The sequence below is a fragment of the Amphiura filiformis genome, chromosome 2 (assembly GCF_039555335.1).
Source record: "Amphiura filiformis chromosome 2, Afil_fr2py, whole genome shotgun sequence".
Taxonomy (NCBI): Eukaryota; Metazoa; Echinodermata; class Ophiuroidea; order Amphilepidida; family Amphiuridae; genus Amphiura; species Amphiura filiformis.
Window position 1 is genome coordinate 14,359,879 of NC_092629.1, and position 18,133 is coordinate 14,378,011.

At 37.8% G+C, this 18,133-nt stretch overlaps 4 protein-coding genes across 4 annotated transcripts in view; all 4 read left to right on the forward strand.

Moving 5' to 3' along the window:
• The window catches only part of LOC140145919 (vitellogenin-like), a 33,617-nt gene extending 31,510 nt beyond the window's left edge, over positions 1 to 2,107 (forward strand). The window contains exons 18-19 of the mRNA XM_072167647.1: positions 105 to 211; positions 1,971 to 2,107. Of these exons, the coding sequence (XP_072023748.1) occupies positions 105 to 144 (40 nt within the window). The 3' untranslated portion in view covers positions 145 to 211; positions 1,971 to 2,107. The remainder of the gene's footprint in view (positions 1 to 104; positions 212 to 1,970) is intronic.
• LOC140145923 (uncharacterized) lies at positions 1,977 to 6,938 on the forward strand. Its single transcript, XM_072167651.1, has 7 exons — positions 1,977 to 2,177; positions 2,374 to 2,571; positions 3,542 to 3,724; positions 4,103 to 4,231; positions 4,378 to 4,540; positions 5,593 to 5,860; positions 6,807 to 6,938. The coding sequence occupies exons 1-6, from the start codon at positions 1,977 to 1,979 to the stop codon at positions 5,820 to 5,822; spliced, it is 1,104 nt and encodes a 367-aa protein (XP_072023752.1). The 3' UTR covers positions 5,823 to 5,860; positions 6,807 to 6,938.
• LOC140171279 (vitellogenin-like) lies at positions 6,279 to 11,732 on the forward strand. The gene is made up of 5 exons (XM_072194512.1): positions 6,279 to 6,290; positions 6,807 to 7,005; positions 8,912 to 9,046; positions 9,313 to 9,503; positions 10,579 to 11,732. Exons 1-5 carry the CDS (start codon positions 6,279 to 6,281, stop codon positions 10,738 to 10,740), a joined length of 699 nt encoding a protein of 232 aa, XP_072050613.1. The 3' UTR covers positions 10,741 to 11,732.
• Positions 11,733 to 15,312: 3,580 nt separating this feature from the next.
• LOC140145920 (vitellogenin-like) overlaps positions 15,313 to 18,133 on the forward strand; it is a 47,626-nt gene continuing 44,805 nt past the window's right edge. The window contains exon 1 of the mRNA XM_072167648.1: positions 15,313 to 15,418. The gene's annotated coding sequence lies outside the window, so the exon portion shown is untranslated. The remainder of the gene's footprint in view (positions 15,419 to 18,133) is intronic.

The window sequence follows — 18,133 nt, forward strand, 5'->3', positions numbered from 1 at the left end:
AAATTAAAAAACAAAAATGTATGTCCTACCTATTAGGACTGATCACCCCTGCTTTTGCTGTTGGCTCTAAACTACAGTCTGATATATTTTATATTGTTTTCCAGACATAATGTTTCTCTCATTCATGAGAAGACCATGTGCTGACAAGAACCAGATCTTCAAGAAGAACATCACTGTCATCAATGGAACCCAAACTGGCACTCCAGTCAATGTAAGTCTTGGGGTCAAAGGTGACAGGGAGGGAGAAACAGGGAATGGAAAAGTACATAACTGCAGTGCTCTAAATAAGCTCTATCGCAGTGCAATTTGCATCTTAAAGTGTTGATATAAAATTGGATGGTTTGAACCCAATACACAAATTTATTGGTCGAGCTATGAGTTTTAAAATATTGGATGAGACTCATAGCGAGACCAATAAATTTGTGTATTGGGTGAAAATAAATGCATTGGTTTTCTATGTATATGTGATAGATGAAGGATAACAAACTGTAATCTTTTCATACTTTTTTTCCAATTTTTTTTCAATTAACTGTGAATTATCCTAATGATCCTAGCACTTCAGAATAGGCCCGGTGGTTACCGCAAAACTTTGAAAAAATTCAAATTTTTAAAAATTTTCTTTTACCAATATCGGATCGGATATCGGGCGATATTATAAAATCGATGTGTGATGATAGATCGGTAGACAAATGCCATATCGGTTGAGCCCTAAAAAATAGTATCGTCAAATTGGTTCACTATCTGTGACACTTTATAGTCATATTATAGATTGGGCTGTTCCATTTGAAATCCATACACCCCCTGTGGAAGACCTAAATAGGCAACATATGGAGTGTCAATTTAAAAGGAGGTGTGAATTTCAAAATGGTTACCTGAATGGGTCACTCCATTTGAATTCTACACCCTCAGCCTCTGTAAGAGATTAAGGTCCTGCCTTCCATAGGGGGTGTATGGATTTCAACCAGAATAGCTCATTGTTGGTGTTGCATCACAGGTCAGTCATGTTGCATATGTAAACCAGAAATACAATAGTTTTATGTATAGCACATGGACAACATTGCCACCTTAGCAGCTCAGGGAAATGTTTTGTAGCATAATTATGGAAAAGTTAAGCCCACTTCCGGGAAGAAAAGATTTGACCAGTTATCTGTGCTATGAGCATACACAATAATGACCTATCGTCATGCATGCATGCACGCACGTCATGCATAGGGAGTTTATTGACGATCGATGACCCCGGTCAATAGGCATCCGGGTTCGCCATTCTCGATAGTAGATATCGGCTGATTCATTGACATATTTTAGGGCAAAATGTCACCCTGTTACCCTTATCCAATCAAAACAAGTTTTATATCACAAGAATCCTTAGCTCAAGTAGGTCAATAAACCAGCCGTGTTCTTAGAAAAAGTCTCATCACTTTAATTGGCTGTTACATTTGACGTGAGTAAAAAAAAAAAAAAAGCACAGAATTTTGAGCGAAATAATTAGTTTTAAAGTTAAAAAGACACCCTGTTCTCATCATCAGAAATTTTTGAAGTGAGATTTTTATCGATAAAGATACTTTTAACATGCTAATTCGGGCGTGCATGAGCAGCATCGGTAGATAGAACAGCAGAGGGGGAATTCACCCATGATTTCCTGTGGTTAAGCAGCATGCATGATAATCGCTGAGCAAATGCACTAAACTTTTCCATATGAGCCATCGAATCATTATAGTGGGAAAGGGGCATCTTCTTAAAATGACTCTTTTCAGAGCAACCATTGGCAATCTACTTGTATATTAATTATATCCTATATGATACTCTATAGACAAGGGGTAGGCTACATGCAAAAAACAATGATGTTTTATCCCGAAGAAGTCAGAGCTATAATTCCTGATGAAAGCTTGGTTTCATACTTTTTCAACGGTCAATTCATTGAACCGTGTATAATTTTAATTTCTTTTTTTCTTTCTTCCATACTGTATTAGTACACCATGTGTTTCCAACCATACACGGACAGTGCTAAACTCTGCCTGAACATCACCACCTTCAAGGCCAAGCGTACCAGCCCAAGCCTTGCTTTCCGTGGCCCAATGCTCCTGGAAGTCTTCGCCAAGAAGGGAACCTACACTCCAGACAAAATTGAGTTAGAATATGAACCAAAAGAATTGAGTAGATGGTCAGATGGAGTTATGGTAAGTATAGGCTTTAGTCGGCCATTTTGATTCCTACTTGCAAATAAATCTGTAAAAAAAAGCGATGTGATTTATAGTGTGGTATGCACAGCACTCCGTACAGGAATATATCCCATGAGATTTCTAAAATGAACTAAATATATACCATGGCATATTTTCAACAGTTTCAACATATTTTTTCTCATATTATATCCAGCAAGGTTTAGTGAAGCTCCGATTCGTCAGTGACAAAACCGACTTTATTGAGCGCGTTTTTACAGCCGATATTGAACTGGAGGATCACACACCAGTTGTTTACCCCACCGAGAATCTCAAAACTTTTACCTCCACCATGAAGCGTAGCGACATCCCAGCGTGGCGTGCCAAGTGTCGTGGATTCCAGATGGCCACTGAAGTAAGTAGGCCTGAGAGAGCAGTGTGACCCAGAGGTTGAAGTCTTTGACTCTGGTGTAATTCTGGTTCAATTCCCAGTGGAGGCAAATATCCTAAATTTATTTTACGTTCTTTCCATTACTGCATTTTAATTGTGGGGCATGTTGCGGTGAATGACAAAGACCTCACAGCCAGTTCCTATGATAGTAACACTTGACTGTCTGTACATTCCATACTGGGCATCATGGGAGAACAGTGTCTGATATTGAATAATTTACCCAGGTTAAGGGTGGTCTTAACACTGGAATTTTGGAAACTTTTGGGCCTCATAATTTCTTAATTGTTGATCTAAAGTGCAGTATATTAAAGTATACATATTTAGAATGGCAATGATTTGATAAATCCATCTGTGATGTCAAATTTGGCCAAAAATGCTCAGTTTTGGAGAAAATCCCCCAAAACAGGATTTTTTAAGTTTTAAAAACTACACATAAATATTTAGTTTTTCCATTTTTTGAATTTTGACCAACTTTGACAATTTTGTTGAAAAATGCTCAATTTTGCAAAAAAAATCTTTGAAAAGCCTGATTTTGGATGAAATTTCAATGTTTTTGAGGGATTTTCTCCAAAACTTGCATTTTTGCCCAAATTTGACCTCACAGATGGATTCATCAAGTTCTTGCCATTCTAAATATGTATAGTACATTTATGTACTTTAGACCAACCAATAGCAAATAGAACAGTGTTTTTTCTTCACCTAATGCACACGAATATATTAATTCTACGCGGGTGTTGACTGTAGACGACAAATTTCACATTTTCTTTTAAAATTCAAAAATATTTGGAATCTGCATGAAAATTGCATTTGGTTCAGTGGTTCTTGAGATATCTCTTGATATTTTGAGAAAATATCTCAGAACTTGGGCCATTTTATGTTGAAGCCTATTGCTGGCATGCAGAGCATTAAGTATATTCTATCATTTGCTTTTCAGAACATTGATGTTGAATGCCAATGGGGAATGCCAAAGGAGCATAGGAAGACTGTGAACCAGACAGAGAAGAGTCTCCAACGTGAATACTTTGTCAAATTTGTCAGCGATCGCTGGATCCTACCAACCCAGACTGTACACAATATGACTCTCCTATGGGCTGATGTACCAGAGTGGTTGAGAACTGTAAGTGTTGACCCAGTGGGGGGGAGGGTACTTGTATTTTTTTGATGGTTTGTGCAGCCCAAGGCAGCTGTAAACCCTACCCCATTTCTAACAGTCATTTTCACCAAAAAAATATCAAAATTGTGTTCTGTTAGGGTAATTCTTTCAAAACATGGACCCCTTGACCCCATAGTTTTGTAAAAAATCTTTTTTGCCATTTTTGGATGAATTTTCAAAACAGAGACCCACATCTAGGGATTTTCTGTGAAAAACATACCTTATGTTTAGTTTTTTGTTTTTTTTGTGAAAACCAGTTATTCATTTTTCTTGCATAGTTCAACATTGTTATAATTCAAAATTCAAACATTTGAACTATGACCTTTTTCTTTAAATCAACAGGTTGGACAGACCTACAAGACCTGGGCACCAATGGTCAAGAAAATGATTGTTTGGAATATGACCCCATGGGATCTTATGGTTGAGCCCAAACAGAGCTGGATTGAGAACTCCTACACTGTGTGCTTGAAGGTAAGGTCTATGTTTTCCATAGAGGGTGTATGGCTTTCAACTGGAATAGCCCAATGCTGTTGACAAAGTAACCCAACAATGTTTTTCATTGGATAAAACAGGTGAATTGATATTTTTTTTTGTATCTTGTTAAAATTTATTTTCAGACCAAGAGCAACGACACTATGGATCTGATCTTTGTCATGCCATACCAGGAGATTACCATCACCAACATGACATCACCAGTCCATACCCAATTCCTGAAGCGCCCTCTACCAACAATTGTGAACTCTATCATTAGGCCAAACATCACCATCATTCCTCCACCAAGTAAGTAATGAAATAATTTTGGATTATTGTACAAAAATGTCTACAGTTGACATCTTTCAGGGTTTTTTTTTTTACATTTCAATTCAAAAATGTTAGAAATGTAAATTTTCATGACCATATTTGGAATTAGCATGAAAAATGCATTACAATGAGTACAAACAAGCCTAGTATTAGTTCAGGGGTTTGTAAGATAGCTTTTGATATTTTGAGGCAATATTTGAAGCGCTTCCAATTCTCTCCATCGGGGTTGTTCCATCCATTGTGCTCACCCCTCACGTTTGTCAAAGGGGACACTTTTGCAAAATCTCTATTGGTTTGTACAGGGCCTTTCAGTTCCAGCCAATTTGCTCCATGTAGAGAACAACAATTTGCTTTTCCTTTTGTAATTATTGGGAGTTTGTTCCCCTGATAAGAATTCGTAACTTTTTGAATTGTTTTACCAAGTGGTATTTATTTTATGACATGTTTTATGATTTTCCCCATTGAGTGCAATGGTAAAATAAAAAAAACCAATGCTGTGATTTAAAGTGCGCTACGCACAGGCACAATGCCTAGACGTTGATCCACAAATCTCAGCACACTTTACAGGTGTCCTTTTCTTATAACTGAGGGTACAAGATGGAGTACAGCCAAATCCAGGCAAAAACAACAAAGGGATGAAGTGCCCTAAAGATCAATATATTTGTCAGGTTATTTGATTCCTCTATACATGCAGTTTCAAAATGTAACATAAAGCAACCATTCAACATGTAATGTCACTGGACGGAAAACCTCATATGTACTTTTGGCCCTTGAACATGGATAAAGCCTTGTAGGTGTAGACTTTATATTGAAGAGGTTGCTTCATCCATGTTCAAGGGCCAAAAGTACATACAGGAAACACCTCATTTAGTTTTCGCACTTGACAATGGATAAAGCCTTGTAGGTGTAGACTTTATATTGAATGGTTTGCTTCAGCCATCATGTTCAAGGGCAAAAAGTACATATGAGGTTTTCCCCGCCCAGTGACGAATCTCTTGCACTCATATGACATGTTATTTTCTCATTTTCAGAGACGTGCCACATGCACAGCAGCAAAGTCATGACCTTTGACAACGTCACCGTCAACTACACTATGCCCAGCACTTGCCCACATATCCTCGTAAAAGACTGCTCCTCCGATGAGCGCTTCACCGTCCTTGTCCAGAACATCACCCTGCGTGAGGAAGCTGACACCGTCAAGTCTGGTCTCAAATCTATTGTGTATGTTGACAAGCACAAGTTTGAATTTGTCACGGATTGAACACCAGGGATTACACAACCAGGGAATTGATAGTTAAGGTAGGTTGTTAACCCCCTGAGCACTACCTGCCGATCTAACATTGCTTCTGATTGGTCAATTACATGATATCTTCATTTTAATCACCAATCAGAATAGAGCTTTGCAAATAATTCACCCCAATTTTTTTGTATGGTGTAATTATTCTAACAATGTTGCTGATTGGTCCAATTGATAATGAAAACTTCTTTTTGGCTAATCGGCAGGTAGTACTCATGGGGTTGAAATTATGCTTTAATTGATTGATATTTGATTTTGGCAAGTTTTCATGGGTACATTAGGGGTTCATTCATATATTTTCATAAGCGGTTGTTTATGCGGAGGTAGGGATTGGATATAATGGACTGATGTGCTGTATAGTTTATGAATATTAATGAGCTTATTTGCATATTATTTATATTTATAAACCTTTAGGTCGGTATGCACAAAAGAGTTAGACCGGGTCTAAAGTTAGACCTGGTCTAAGCGAAATTTAGTTCCACCAGGAATGGTCCTTTACAATTATTTTCTGCATAGAGTAGGTGGCAAATTCTAAAGATTTAAATGTAAAGTTCAAAAATAATACAAAATGACTTAGGCAAATGTATAGGAAAAGGTCCTTTCTCCTGGGACTAAATTCCACTTAGACCAGGTCTAACTTTAGACCCGGTCTAACTCTTCTGTGCATACGGACCTTAGTGTACTCGCAAAGGCTTATGGGATTTACCGAAAAGGTCAATTATTGCTTGATATCCTCTTCAGGGACAAAACAAAATATTATAGTACAGCAAAAACCACATGCTGTATATAATTTAAGAACAAACTCAGGTAAAAACTAATGGCAAGTTCAAATTGTTGAACTCAGTAGCAAACAAGACAACAAGCTCAGAGCAAAATAAGCTGTGTTTTCACTCAATGAAGGCAAGTTCACTATTTACTAAATCACTAAAATAATCTTTTTGTCCCCAGGATAATGGAAGGAAGATATTTGAGAACTATGAAAGAGATAACACCCCAGAGGTTGAACACAAAGTTGAGAACACCAATGTAACGTTGAAACGTAACGCAACCCACATAAGCCTCATCTCTGGACAAGGATTCACTGTCGTCATGTGCGTCCATAGTGTTCATGTAAATGTGTCACAGCGCCACTGGAACACAACTTGTGGTGAGTATACAGTTTTTTAAGCTTACATTGATCAGTCCCTCCAAAGGACCAGGTTTCACCATGGTGATGTGTATTGTGTCATAGTCTCACAGCGCCACTGGTATACATTTAGTCATGTGCGTCCATAGTGTTCATGTACACACTTAAAACTACGGGGTCAAAAAATGACCCAAGCGGGGTCATTTTTGACCCCAACATAGTTATCAACTAAACACCATACCACTAACGGGGTCATTTTGACCCCATTGGTGAGGTCATTGCAATGACTACGTATTTGGGTCAAATAGTAACCCCATTGGGGTCAAAATATTACCACATTTCGGGGTCAAATGAAATGACCCCTTCAAAAGGGTTGCCTTATTGGGTTACTTAATGACCTCATTTCGGGGTCAAATGAAATGACCCATTTGAAAGGGTTGTTTTATAGGGTTACTCAATAACCACATTTAGGGGTTGTTTGGATTTTTTTAGTAGGCTATGGTCATGCTGGTCCCACCAGGACATAAGTGTGTTTCTGCACAGAGAAAGCATTACATAAACAGCAAACTGCAAAATGCATCTGTGTATCACACTCACACACAGTCAGTCATCGCCTATGACAGTTCACGTATTATAAGCTTACATGATATAAGCTTAACAACTGCAGCCAAGACACCAGCCACGACAGCATGAAATTGGAATGAATCTGCGTGCATAGACAAGGGTCTATGCATCCTTGCAGTCTCACTTTTCAACTAACTTTTCATATTCCATCATGCAGACAATTACAAGCACACCACGACAATCCGCTGAGCTGCACAATCAGAACAAATATGGCGCTGATGTGACCACGTGAGCGATGCACACCGTGTGTGCAAATAGTTCGAAATGCAAGTCATTATAAAGTTGACAAATTGGGTAACTTCGGTCAAAAATGAGTTTTATTTATTAATCAACAAACATTAATTGCAGCTCATGTTTAAACTCATTTATGAATTGAGATTTTCAAAGCGGAAGATTGAAACTGATATCAATGCTTGTGACGGTATCGGCAAAATGACCACTAAGTTTTTGACCACGTTCGTCGTGGCTAAAATGACCTCGTGAATGTGGTCAAATTAAAACAGTACAACCCCCTTGAAGGATCAAAATAACCCCAAACGTGGTCAATTCAAAATGACCACGGAAAATATAACCCCGTAGTTTTTAGTGTGTAAATGTGTCCCAGCGCCACTGGAACACAACTTGTGGTGAGTATAGACCACTTGACATCACTGTTTATCAACAAAGGCGAGGGACTCGTCTATCGATATGCTCGAACGAGCCGCTACACTGTTCAATGGCTTTCCTGTACTATATGAAATGTGGCGGGTGATTTAAAATGCACATGCCCTTAGCAGACTACGATGCGTACACACACTGCAGGGCAAAGAACAATTGAAATTGCCATAATGCATGCGCATACTGCCGGGCAATGACGTCAGATGCCAAGTGGTCTATACAGTTTTTTAAGCTTACATTAGACAGTTTCACCAAAGGACCAGGTTTCACCATGGTGATGTGTAGTGTGTCAATGTCTCTTGTTCGAGGTACGCTTTGTTTACAAATGAATAGGGCATGCAATGGAGCAAACTGCAATTTTGAATTTGCATCTTCCTTGCGTTTTTGGATTGGGGTGTCTTTATATCTTGAACAATTTCAACAAATGAGGTCTTAAAATCTAGCTAAACGATGCAGCTATTGGCTGCTGGTACCAATTATAACACATCTGTTTTTGTTTAGGATATACAGGGGGTGAACATAACTGGTACCTTCATTCTTTTGCACACTGTAGTTCATTTGGTTCAATTGCTACATGTGACATGGTCACATGATTATCCCTGATGTTTTGATTATCCATTCATGCTACTTCTTTTCATCAATACAGGACTGTGCGGTAACAACGATGGCCTCAAGGAGTGGGAATTCCGCACCCCATTCACACAGCAACCAACCCATGTGACCAATGACACCAAATTTGGTATTAGCTGGGTGGTGCAAGGAGATGACTGCCAGGATCCAGGTAAAGTGTAGCCAAAAACTCAACTCTCTCCACACTGGTGTCGACTGCAGACAACAAGTTTAAAATATCAAAAAATTTAAAAATTTCAGAATTGTAAATATACATGACCATATATGGAATCAGCATGAAAAATGCATTAAAATGAGTACAAACAAGCCTAGTATTGGTTTGGTGGTTCTTGAGATAGCTGTTGATATTTTGAGAAAATATCTCAAAACTTGGACTTTTTATGTTAAGCCTAATTTGTTTTCATATTTTTCTTACAGAATGCAAACTGAAGAAGTTTGTCTCCTTCCCGCTTTCCCGCATCGAGTCTGAGGAAGTCATGATTGGTGAGAGCAAGGCGGCTTGCTTCAGCAATGAACCAGTCTTCTACTGTCCTGAGGACTGCACCCCAGTCCCAATGAGGGACGTCTTCCTCAACTCTAACTATGAACCAAAGAAGAAGGCTGTCAAGGTAATTATATTCCATTTGAAATTCACACTCCCTCTGTGGAAGATTTAGCTAGAGTCTTTCACAGATCGAGGGTATATGTGTTCAAATAGGATAGACAATTGGGTAACTTCCATTGGAAATGCTCACTCCAATTGTGGAAGATATAGGTAATGCCATATACAGAGGGAGTGTGGGTTTCAAAATAATTAACTCTAGCCAATTCCATTTGAAAGACATACTCCCTCTGTGGAAGACTTTTCTGGTCTAAAATTGTCCGTAGGTGTAAAGGGCAGATGTCAAATTGAATAGCTCAATGTCGTTGACTCTGTTTAGTGATGTTATATTGATCTTGGGGTAGTAATTGGCAATTCCATTTAAAATCCCCACTCCCCCTATGAAAGACATGACCTTAACCTCCCACACATTGGGTGTCAATTTCAAATGGAGTCTATCCCATTTGAAATATATCAAATTCAGACCATCTGTTGATTTCTAACATTCCTAAGAAGATTGACTCAAAATTAACGACCTCCGGCAACACCACCTTGTCTCATATTGATGACCAATTGCCGCCAGATCAACAGACGCCCTGAAGACGCACCTAGGGTAAGGTCCAATACCGTAGTCTCTCAAAAACATGAGTCCAGTTGATTAGTTTTATGATACCAATAGAATATGTTAGTCTTCACAAACTTATTGTTTCTTATATATATTCATGACATCATATGGTTTTATGACTGCAATACTTGTGTTAGGAATTTTCATAATGCTAGACATATTGGGCTATTCGATCTAAAATCCACACACCCCTGTGGAAGATTTTGGAAATATGTTCCACAAGGGAGTATGAATTTTAAATGGAATGAACACATTAGGCAGCTCAACCTCCCTCTGTCGAAGATTTGGTTGACTCTTTACCAGAGGATGTATGAAATTCAAATAGCGCTGCGTAATGTGTTCATTCCAATTGAAATTCATACTCCCCCTGTGGAACATATTTCTAAATTCTTCCTCAGGAGTAGTGTGGATTTTAAACGGAATAGCCAATTTTGTCAATTTTACTAACAGAAGCCACATATATAATATTTCCCTTCAGATTGGTTTCTCCTGTATCAAGACAAGTGACCCAGCAACCGCTTACCAAAGAGTGGGAGGCCAGACCTTCACCAACAAACCTGCAGACATCTTCAGAGAGGTCGAGGTACCGCAGAAATGCAACTGTCGTCAGACCTGCATCAATGCTTCCAGACGCTGGTAGTTGAAGCGCCCTCAATCCGTGTAATTATTACGACTACGATTCCTGCCTAAGCGATTTCTATAGCTTATTTTTTTTGTGTGATATTTTTTGTAACTTGAACGTAACAAGCAAGAACAAAGAATGCAAAACCAAAAATGCAGGGGTATGAGATAAACAGTGATATCAGGCTCTGAAAAAATGATTAAGAACTTGGTATATGAGGTATTCAAGGAAGACCTATCAATTGCTGTGATTTTGTATGTACTTTTAATGTCGGACATTTTTATTTTTGCTTATTCTTATGCATTCCTTTGTCTATAGTTGTGTAAATGAACAAGTCAGCTGTCAGCTTGTATATTAATTATTACCCATATTTTTGTGAATAGTTTGCACTATCTAGTAGTTTTATGTTACTCCCGTCTTCTTTAGTCTAAATTAATTGTAAAACATACCACTCTATCTATATCATTAGTTTGATAACTACCAGTGTATACAAAAAACCATAACACATAGTAACTAGGTGGATAACATTTGTTACCATACATCAGTATGGTCTTTGAAAAGAACAGATTAAAAGGGGGACAAAGATTAATTGAACTTTCTGACATCGAATAGCCTGTTAAAATCAACTCTAAACTTTGGCACAAGAGAAAAGTGCTGCCATTTTGTTACAATGGTAACTGTAGAAAGATTTGTAATATTAATAGTATTCACAGTTTTTATTTTTATGTTGTTTTACAAGAACTAACAAGCCAAGTAAGATCTACAGGGCTATTCATCATCCATGAACTTTAATAAAAACAAAAAGGTTTTTTTTCACACCAAACTGTACTGAATATTCAAACAAATTTAGCAGATTTGTAAAAGTCTGATTTTGTTGTTGTAACTAATATTACTAATACTATGCATGCCTGTATTAACATAATGTGGTCTTCTTTGTCAAGTTTGTGTCTAACATTGTGAAATCATTTCCTGCATGTTTAGCAGTGAGAAATCTGCGTTTTGTATTCAATAAAAAACATAACATATTTTAAAATTGGTTTGTGTTTACTAATTTTTTAATATTTTGTCATTGTGTTGTTATTATTTAATGATGTTATATTTTGGTGTTTAAGTTGAAAATAATTCCATTTTCGACTGCTCAGTGCCAGAAGTAAGTTGTGCAATAGCTGCCCTGTGAACATTTGGCAATTTACAACAGTATATTGTATTCATGGCAGCTACAATGCTACATATAGCAGCTATTGCACTTACCCACTTCTGGCACTGAGCAGTTGTTATACCCTTTGCACCATTAACTTATCAAGGGGTCAGTGCATGAAGGACCCATCTGTGTAATAGCTGCCAGGTGGCATATGTTTGTAAATGTGTACAATATAGAATACAGAAATTGTCAAATGTATATAGGGCAGCTATTACAGAGTAGGCCTTCTTACAGTAACCCTTATGTGACGTGATCTGATCCAATCAAACCAAAGTGGGCAATATTGAAATTGAGTTATAGGCAAAAATAAGGAGCAAAAAAAAAATGGAAGAACGCACAAGTTAATAACTTTGAAACTAAGTATATCAGGCTAGGGACTTCAACATCAGTAAGTTTAGGTTCTGAGTAAGTTAGTAATAGTAAAACCTCAATTTTCAAAATGTCAGACTTTCAAAATGGTTTGAGTGGACAAGATTGTGTCACATATCCTGAAGGGAACAAACCAAAGGTGCAATTATATCCTATAAATGAAATTCCTTTCTTTAGGGGGAGGGTCAAAAAGTCTGATTGTGTTTGTAAAAAACTACAGTAGAAATTTCATTTGAATGAACACAGCTGCCAACATTGTGACGATTGTTTGCGTACACTGTGTGATGAATGCCCGTGTGTGAGACTGTGCTTGCGCAATGCCGAAGTGAGTCCAACCATGCTGATTCACTCACTTGTGATTGGTTGGTATTTTAATTATTGTACCTAAGGTCGTGCATTCGCATTGTATTTTGAAATATGCAATATATGATCGCGGTTGGATCACATACAGCTGTTGAAGCTGTTCATTCAAATGAAATTTCTACTGTAGTTAAAATGTTGGTCAAAGTTTATCTTCCTGGTTAGAATTTTCAATATTTTACACTTATGTTTTAAGGATGGAGGGAGAGGGAAGCCTCCTAAGGGGCTATCATTTTCTTTGGAAGGGGGGTCCCAAATATACTGGGAGGGGTCATAATTTTGGGAAAGAAAAATAGGGGCGTCGTCAAATTGTTGATGACCAAATGTAGGGAGTCACAAGATGACCACAGATAGTGTGTGTATTTCATTCAAAAACAATATATAAATTCAATACAATTTTGGCCTGTTTAGGGGGTAATGTGTATAGGTGGTGGGGGTCATAAAATTTTTGTTGCTGAAATAGGGGGTTGCAATTTTATTGATGCTGACTTTTGTAAATTTAGGACCCCCCTCCAAAGAAAATGATAGCCCCCTAAATGAAAACACATTCGTTTATAGAACATCATCAATTGTTTGATGTGTTCCCTAACCCGCACCCTATTATAGATTCATAACCTCATGAATAAATGCGAAGCCTGTGATCCAATCAAAAGAAATTGATTGCCTGACCGCGCACTTATTGCACGGTCATTAATAACTCGTGATGACTTCTGTGCGCGTGTACGTGTATACACTAAGCGTTATGGCAACACACGCCCATACGTCGTCATGCTTCTGTGATTGGTAGCTCTTGTTGTCTGCACTAATGTCAAGTTCGCCTGGTTGATTTTTTTAGTATAGAGGTTAAAACAATAATTAAAACTGTTTATATTAACACCGTTTTATGGCATAAAATAACATGAAATACCATTTTGATTTGTTTAAAATATCAGATACGACAGTAATGAATGACAATAATAACTTTGCACCATCTATTACCTCGAAATAGATGGTGTGCAGTTATTATTGTCTAATCTTTCCCCAAGTCGTCATCAATCAATGAATCACTAATAATGGACCAGTATCCTTCAAGCATGAAATACCGTGCTGATATGTGCGATATCTGTTGCAAAGACAGCTTATATCTCCCTTTTTTTTACGGATCTCTTTTACCCATCAAACAGAAAACATTGTACAGAAAATAAGGAACACTCAAAAAAGCATTATTGAAAACTTGCTGCAAAATATTCTAACATAATGTTATTTAAGTGTTGGCAAGTTTTAGCAAAAATGTTTGCAATTTGCATAAGTATATTTTGCAATAACATTTTAATTAACAACATTTAAAAATGTTAAATAATGAAGAAGGAGGCGGCCTATATGCTTCAACCTAGCAGGTCGTAAGACAATGCGAAACACAAATTAATATATGCGAGGATCGGAAATAAATGATGCAAGCTCGAGAAATTATAATTTAAATGGTGTGATTGGGGCTCGAGCAAACTGGCATATGAACATATTGAGAGAGAAAAAATCAGGACTCAGCGGGGTTGAACCCGGTGGCTGGATTCAGCGACCGGGGTTCAATCCCGCTAATGCCAGTTTTCGAGCCCCCAATCAATCTGACATTTAAAAATGTTCTTATGTTGTTTTTCATATTTAAAATGTTTTCAGGACTTTTATATAATCTGACATTTAAATGTTATCAAATCATTTTGACTAAAACCAAAGCATGATTATTGAACTGTAGGCCTATATAGAAATTATAGATAATAACATCACTGCTCTTCTCCATCTGACATGTTTGCTCAGTTGGCAGAGCATCGGTCTGGTGATCTGAAGGTCCCAGGTTCAAATTCTGGATGGTCAGTGAATTTTTTCACTGGCTGTCATTTATATATGTGGAGACTTGTGTTAAAATCCTTCTTAATAACGATAATAATACGTCTATCATGTTTTAAAACCATTTTTGTGTTTGCTGGGTATCTGGTCTTGAGATCTTCATATAGAAAAACATGTTTTAAGCCCGGCCCGCACTCCGTGTATCTGTAGGTAGGAATACTTGTTGGAAATTTGACAAAGTAAGGGGTTCTTTTCAAATGAAGAAACTCCAAAAAAAGAGGTAATGTTGCAAACCCCACTTGTATACAAAAGTGGGAAAAATAGGATGTGTTACACCTGGTTCTTCATTTACGAACCACATACCATATGCATTCCATTAACTGCCCAGGTTGCTTAACAGAATCATTTTGGGTGGGCGCTTATTTTTTACATTGTTGAATACATAATAAATGGCCCTAAATATTCAACCATCATCCTCAGTGTGCCATATGTTTCGGGCCATGATCAGATTGGGATGGGCAGTTTATTGTAAAGTTATTGGGTGGGCACTTATAGGGCTTGGGCGGTTAATGGAATGAATACGGTACATAACTTTTGGAAAAGGGGCATTGTTGAAGGGCAACGTTAAACAATTTTATGAAAATGCTAAACAAGGGGTGTTTTTCCCCTGAAAACGTTGCAAAATGAGAGGCGAAAAGGGTACTTTTAAATCAAACTTCGTCGCTGACGAGCATGCCTACCAGTACCCATGGATACACAAAGTGGGGGGCCAGGGTTTTAAGATGTGATAATTAGCTAATATGTACGGGTGTGTTTTCTCTAATACAATATATACAGCCCCATAGATGGCAAAGCAGACAAGACCCCAAAGTCTTATTGGCCTGATTCATCCGAGATAAAATAGCCAAAGATGATAGCAAGGAAACTGCTATGCCATGGTAACGGGTAAGTTTCATACCTATCTGGTTCACACGGGGGCTTGTATTTCAAGTTGTACGAGGACCTAAGGCAATTCCCTGTAGAAGTGACGTAATAATCCGATTAACTACCGTAGCAATAGATGATTACAATTTTTGACTATATTGCCCTGCAATACAAGGTTCACACGGTACCTATGCATTGAACCATATCATGCTGATCACCCGCACCTGTAAGATTAGTATCTTTGGTAAGAGCGGTATTGTATCAGGGACAGTCTGTGTAGCTCAGTGGTAGAATCTATGATTGCATACATACACAGGTGATGTGTGCAACCTGCTTATAGTACAGGGTGATAGAGTCAAAATTGTATTCATCTATTGCTATGGTAGTTAATCTGATTTATTACATCACTTATATCTTATATGGCGAATAAGTATCATGGACCCAAAGCAGTACTATGTGATTGTTTTCTTACCCTACGCAAGTATTTAGCTTTTATGAGTCGTGATGGACACACCTAAAATCACTGCTATCAATCCAGCAAGAGGCAAGAGGCCTGAAGAAAATCCAATGAAAAAGCACACGTTTTGAGAAGATTTTTTTAGCGCAATTTTATGCAGACTTTAACCTTTTTTTCAGCTGTTTTTTGTCGGCATCTTGATGCAAATTTAGCTACCATTTTTTAGTAACATCTGTGCGATTAAGGTACCCTTTTATCCCATTTTTGCTGTTTTTGATACCCTAAACGAAATACTCCTGTATCGCACCCGGCTGTGAAAAAAGACCATTTTTACATGCATTTTTTATATTTAGGAGATATACAACTTGAAATGCAAGTGACCCCGGGGTTTCACAGACCATGGCATAAGCCCACACTAGCTATTTTTTGTGAGGCAAGTGAGGCAAAGGAAGAGAAATCATTTGCAAGTTAAAAGTTTGTTTTATTGTATCATAAATTTTAATCAACATGCATTTAATTGACAATATGTGCCTGCAAATAAAGTTAAGTCTCTGTGGGTGTCGACTGCAGTCGACAAGTTTCAAATTTTGTTTTAAAAATTCAAACATTTCAGATATGTAAACTTTTATGACCATATTTGGAATCAGCAAGAAAAATTTATTAAAATGAGTGCAAACAAGCCTAGTATTGGTTCAGTGGTTGTTCAGTGTTCAGTGCCGTCTACTCCAAAATGGGCTATTCCAGTTGAAATCATGGCCATAATCTCCCACACAGGGAGTGTGAATTTCAAATGGGGTTACATGTACCTGAATGGGTGACTCCATTTGAAATCTTCACCCCCTGTGTGGGAGATTAAGATTGTGTATTCCATACCGGGTGTATGGATTTTAACTGGAATTGTCCAATGCATGTACCCTACAGGAAATCAATAAGTAATTTTTTTAGTCCAACAGGAACATTATAATATTTTTAATGACCATGCATAAATGATAACATACACAACATGCATATTTACGTACATGATTTATTCTTTCTCTTGAGTAGGCCAACGAAGAAAGTGCATCCTTGACTAGGATTTGAACCTGGGACCCATGGGTATCTAGATCAGTGCTCTTACCACTGAGCTATCAAGGAAGCCAATGGCATCAAAGCGTTATAGTGTACTACTTGTCTATAGGCCCAAAGTTTCAAATCATATCGCTGCACATCTCTAGCAACAAGCATTAAGGAGAAATAATATTTTATCAATTGTGGCTTCCTTGTGGCTCAGTGGTAAGAATGCTGCTCCAGATACCCCGGGTCCCAGGTTCAAATCCTGGTTGAGGATGATTTTTTTTTCTTCCATGGCCTACTAGAGGGAAAGAAAAAAATTACATGCATTTGAGTACTGCCTATTTACAATTTCATGCAAACACCAAAGCTTTTGTAAATACTTTAAAAAAACACAAAATAAAGTAATTTTTTTATTCTGTGATGTGTGCTCTGTGTTAACTGATACAAGCATGAATGCAGAAGTGATAAACAATCACATTGATTTAGGGTTTCACCATTGTTCATCACCGATTAACAATGATACGTCCGCTCATCGCGAAGTAAACCACGCCAGACGCGCGCCCGCTGTGAGTTGTTAATCGGTGATGAACAACGGTGAAACATGATTGAATCCTTTCAACAACGAAAACAAGCTAAAGATCGTATAATTCACATGATTATATCATGAGGAATGTCAGTTAATCATTGACAGTCAGCCTTACAAAACGATCGGGGATTTCTGTTGATATCAGCAATAAAACTGTATAAAACGGCAATCTTTATCCGATTCTTCCAAAATACTGAATTCAACTTGTAAGTGTGATACGCACACAGATTTCAGACATGACAAATTTTACGTGCTCACCCGTAACACGGATGTGCGTTGGCGTTCGTGTATACGCTTACTGTAAAAGTGTGGATTCATCATGGATTAACAACGGTTGGCTCCTGTACAAAAGTATAGGAAGGGTTGTTGAATAGCTGATCAACGATCATAGAAGGGAAGATCCCGGGGGGCACTCACATGTTAAGGTGGTACGGGTATGTGCGGCGGTCAAGGGTCCCTTTTTCAGGCTCTCCGGCAGTTCCTTAAGCCCCACATTTGAATCTGCTCCAGTTCTTTGAGCCTCAAACTCTGACAATTGTAGCTCTTTAAGCTCAAATTTGGAAAAAATTTAGAAATTTTTAGCTCAACAGCCTATAATTTGGCCCAAATTTCAGTTCTTCAAGCCCCTATTTTGCCCGAA

Coding starts and splice junctions, on each gene's coding strand:
- LOC140171279 (XM_072194512.1), top strand. Junction 9,047..9,312: donor AGATGACTGCCAGGATCCAG/GTAAAGTGTAGC, acceptor TTTTTCTTACAG/AATGCAAACTGAAGAAGTTT. Junction 9,504..10,578: donor CAAAGAAGAAGGCTGTCAAG/GTAATTATATTC, acceptor ATTTCCCTTCAG/ATTGGTTTCTCCTGTATCAA.
- LOC140145923 (XM_072167651.1), top strand. CDS start 1,977: ATGTGTTTCCAACCATACACGGACAGTGCTAAACTCTGCCTGAACATC. Junction 3,725..4,102: donor TACCAGAGTGGTTGAGAACT/GTAAGTGTTGAC, acceptor TTAAATCAACAG/GTTGGACAGACCTACAAGAC. Junction 4,232..4,377: donor CCTACACTGTGTGCTTGAAG/GTAAGGTCTATG, acceptor ATTTATTTTCAG/ACCAAGAGCAACGACACTAT.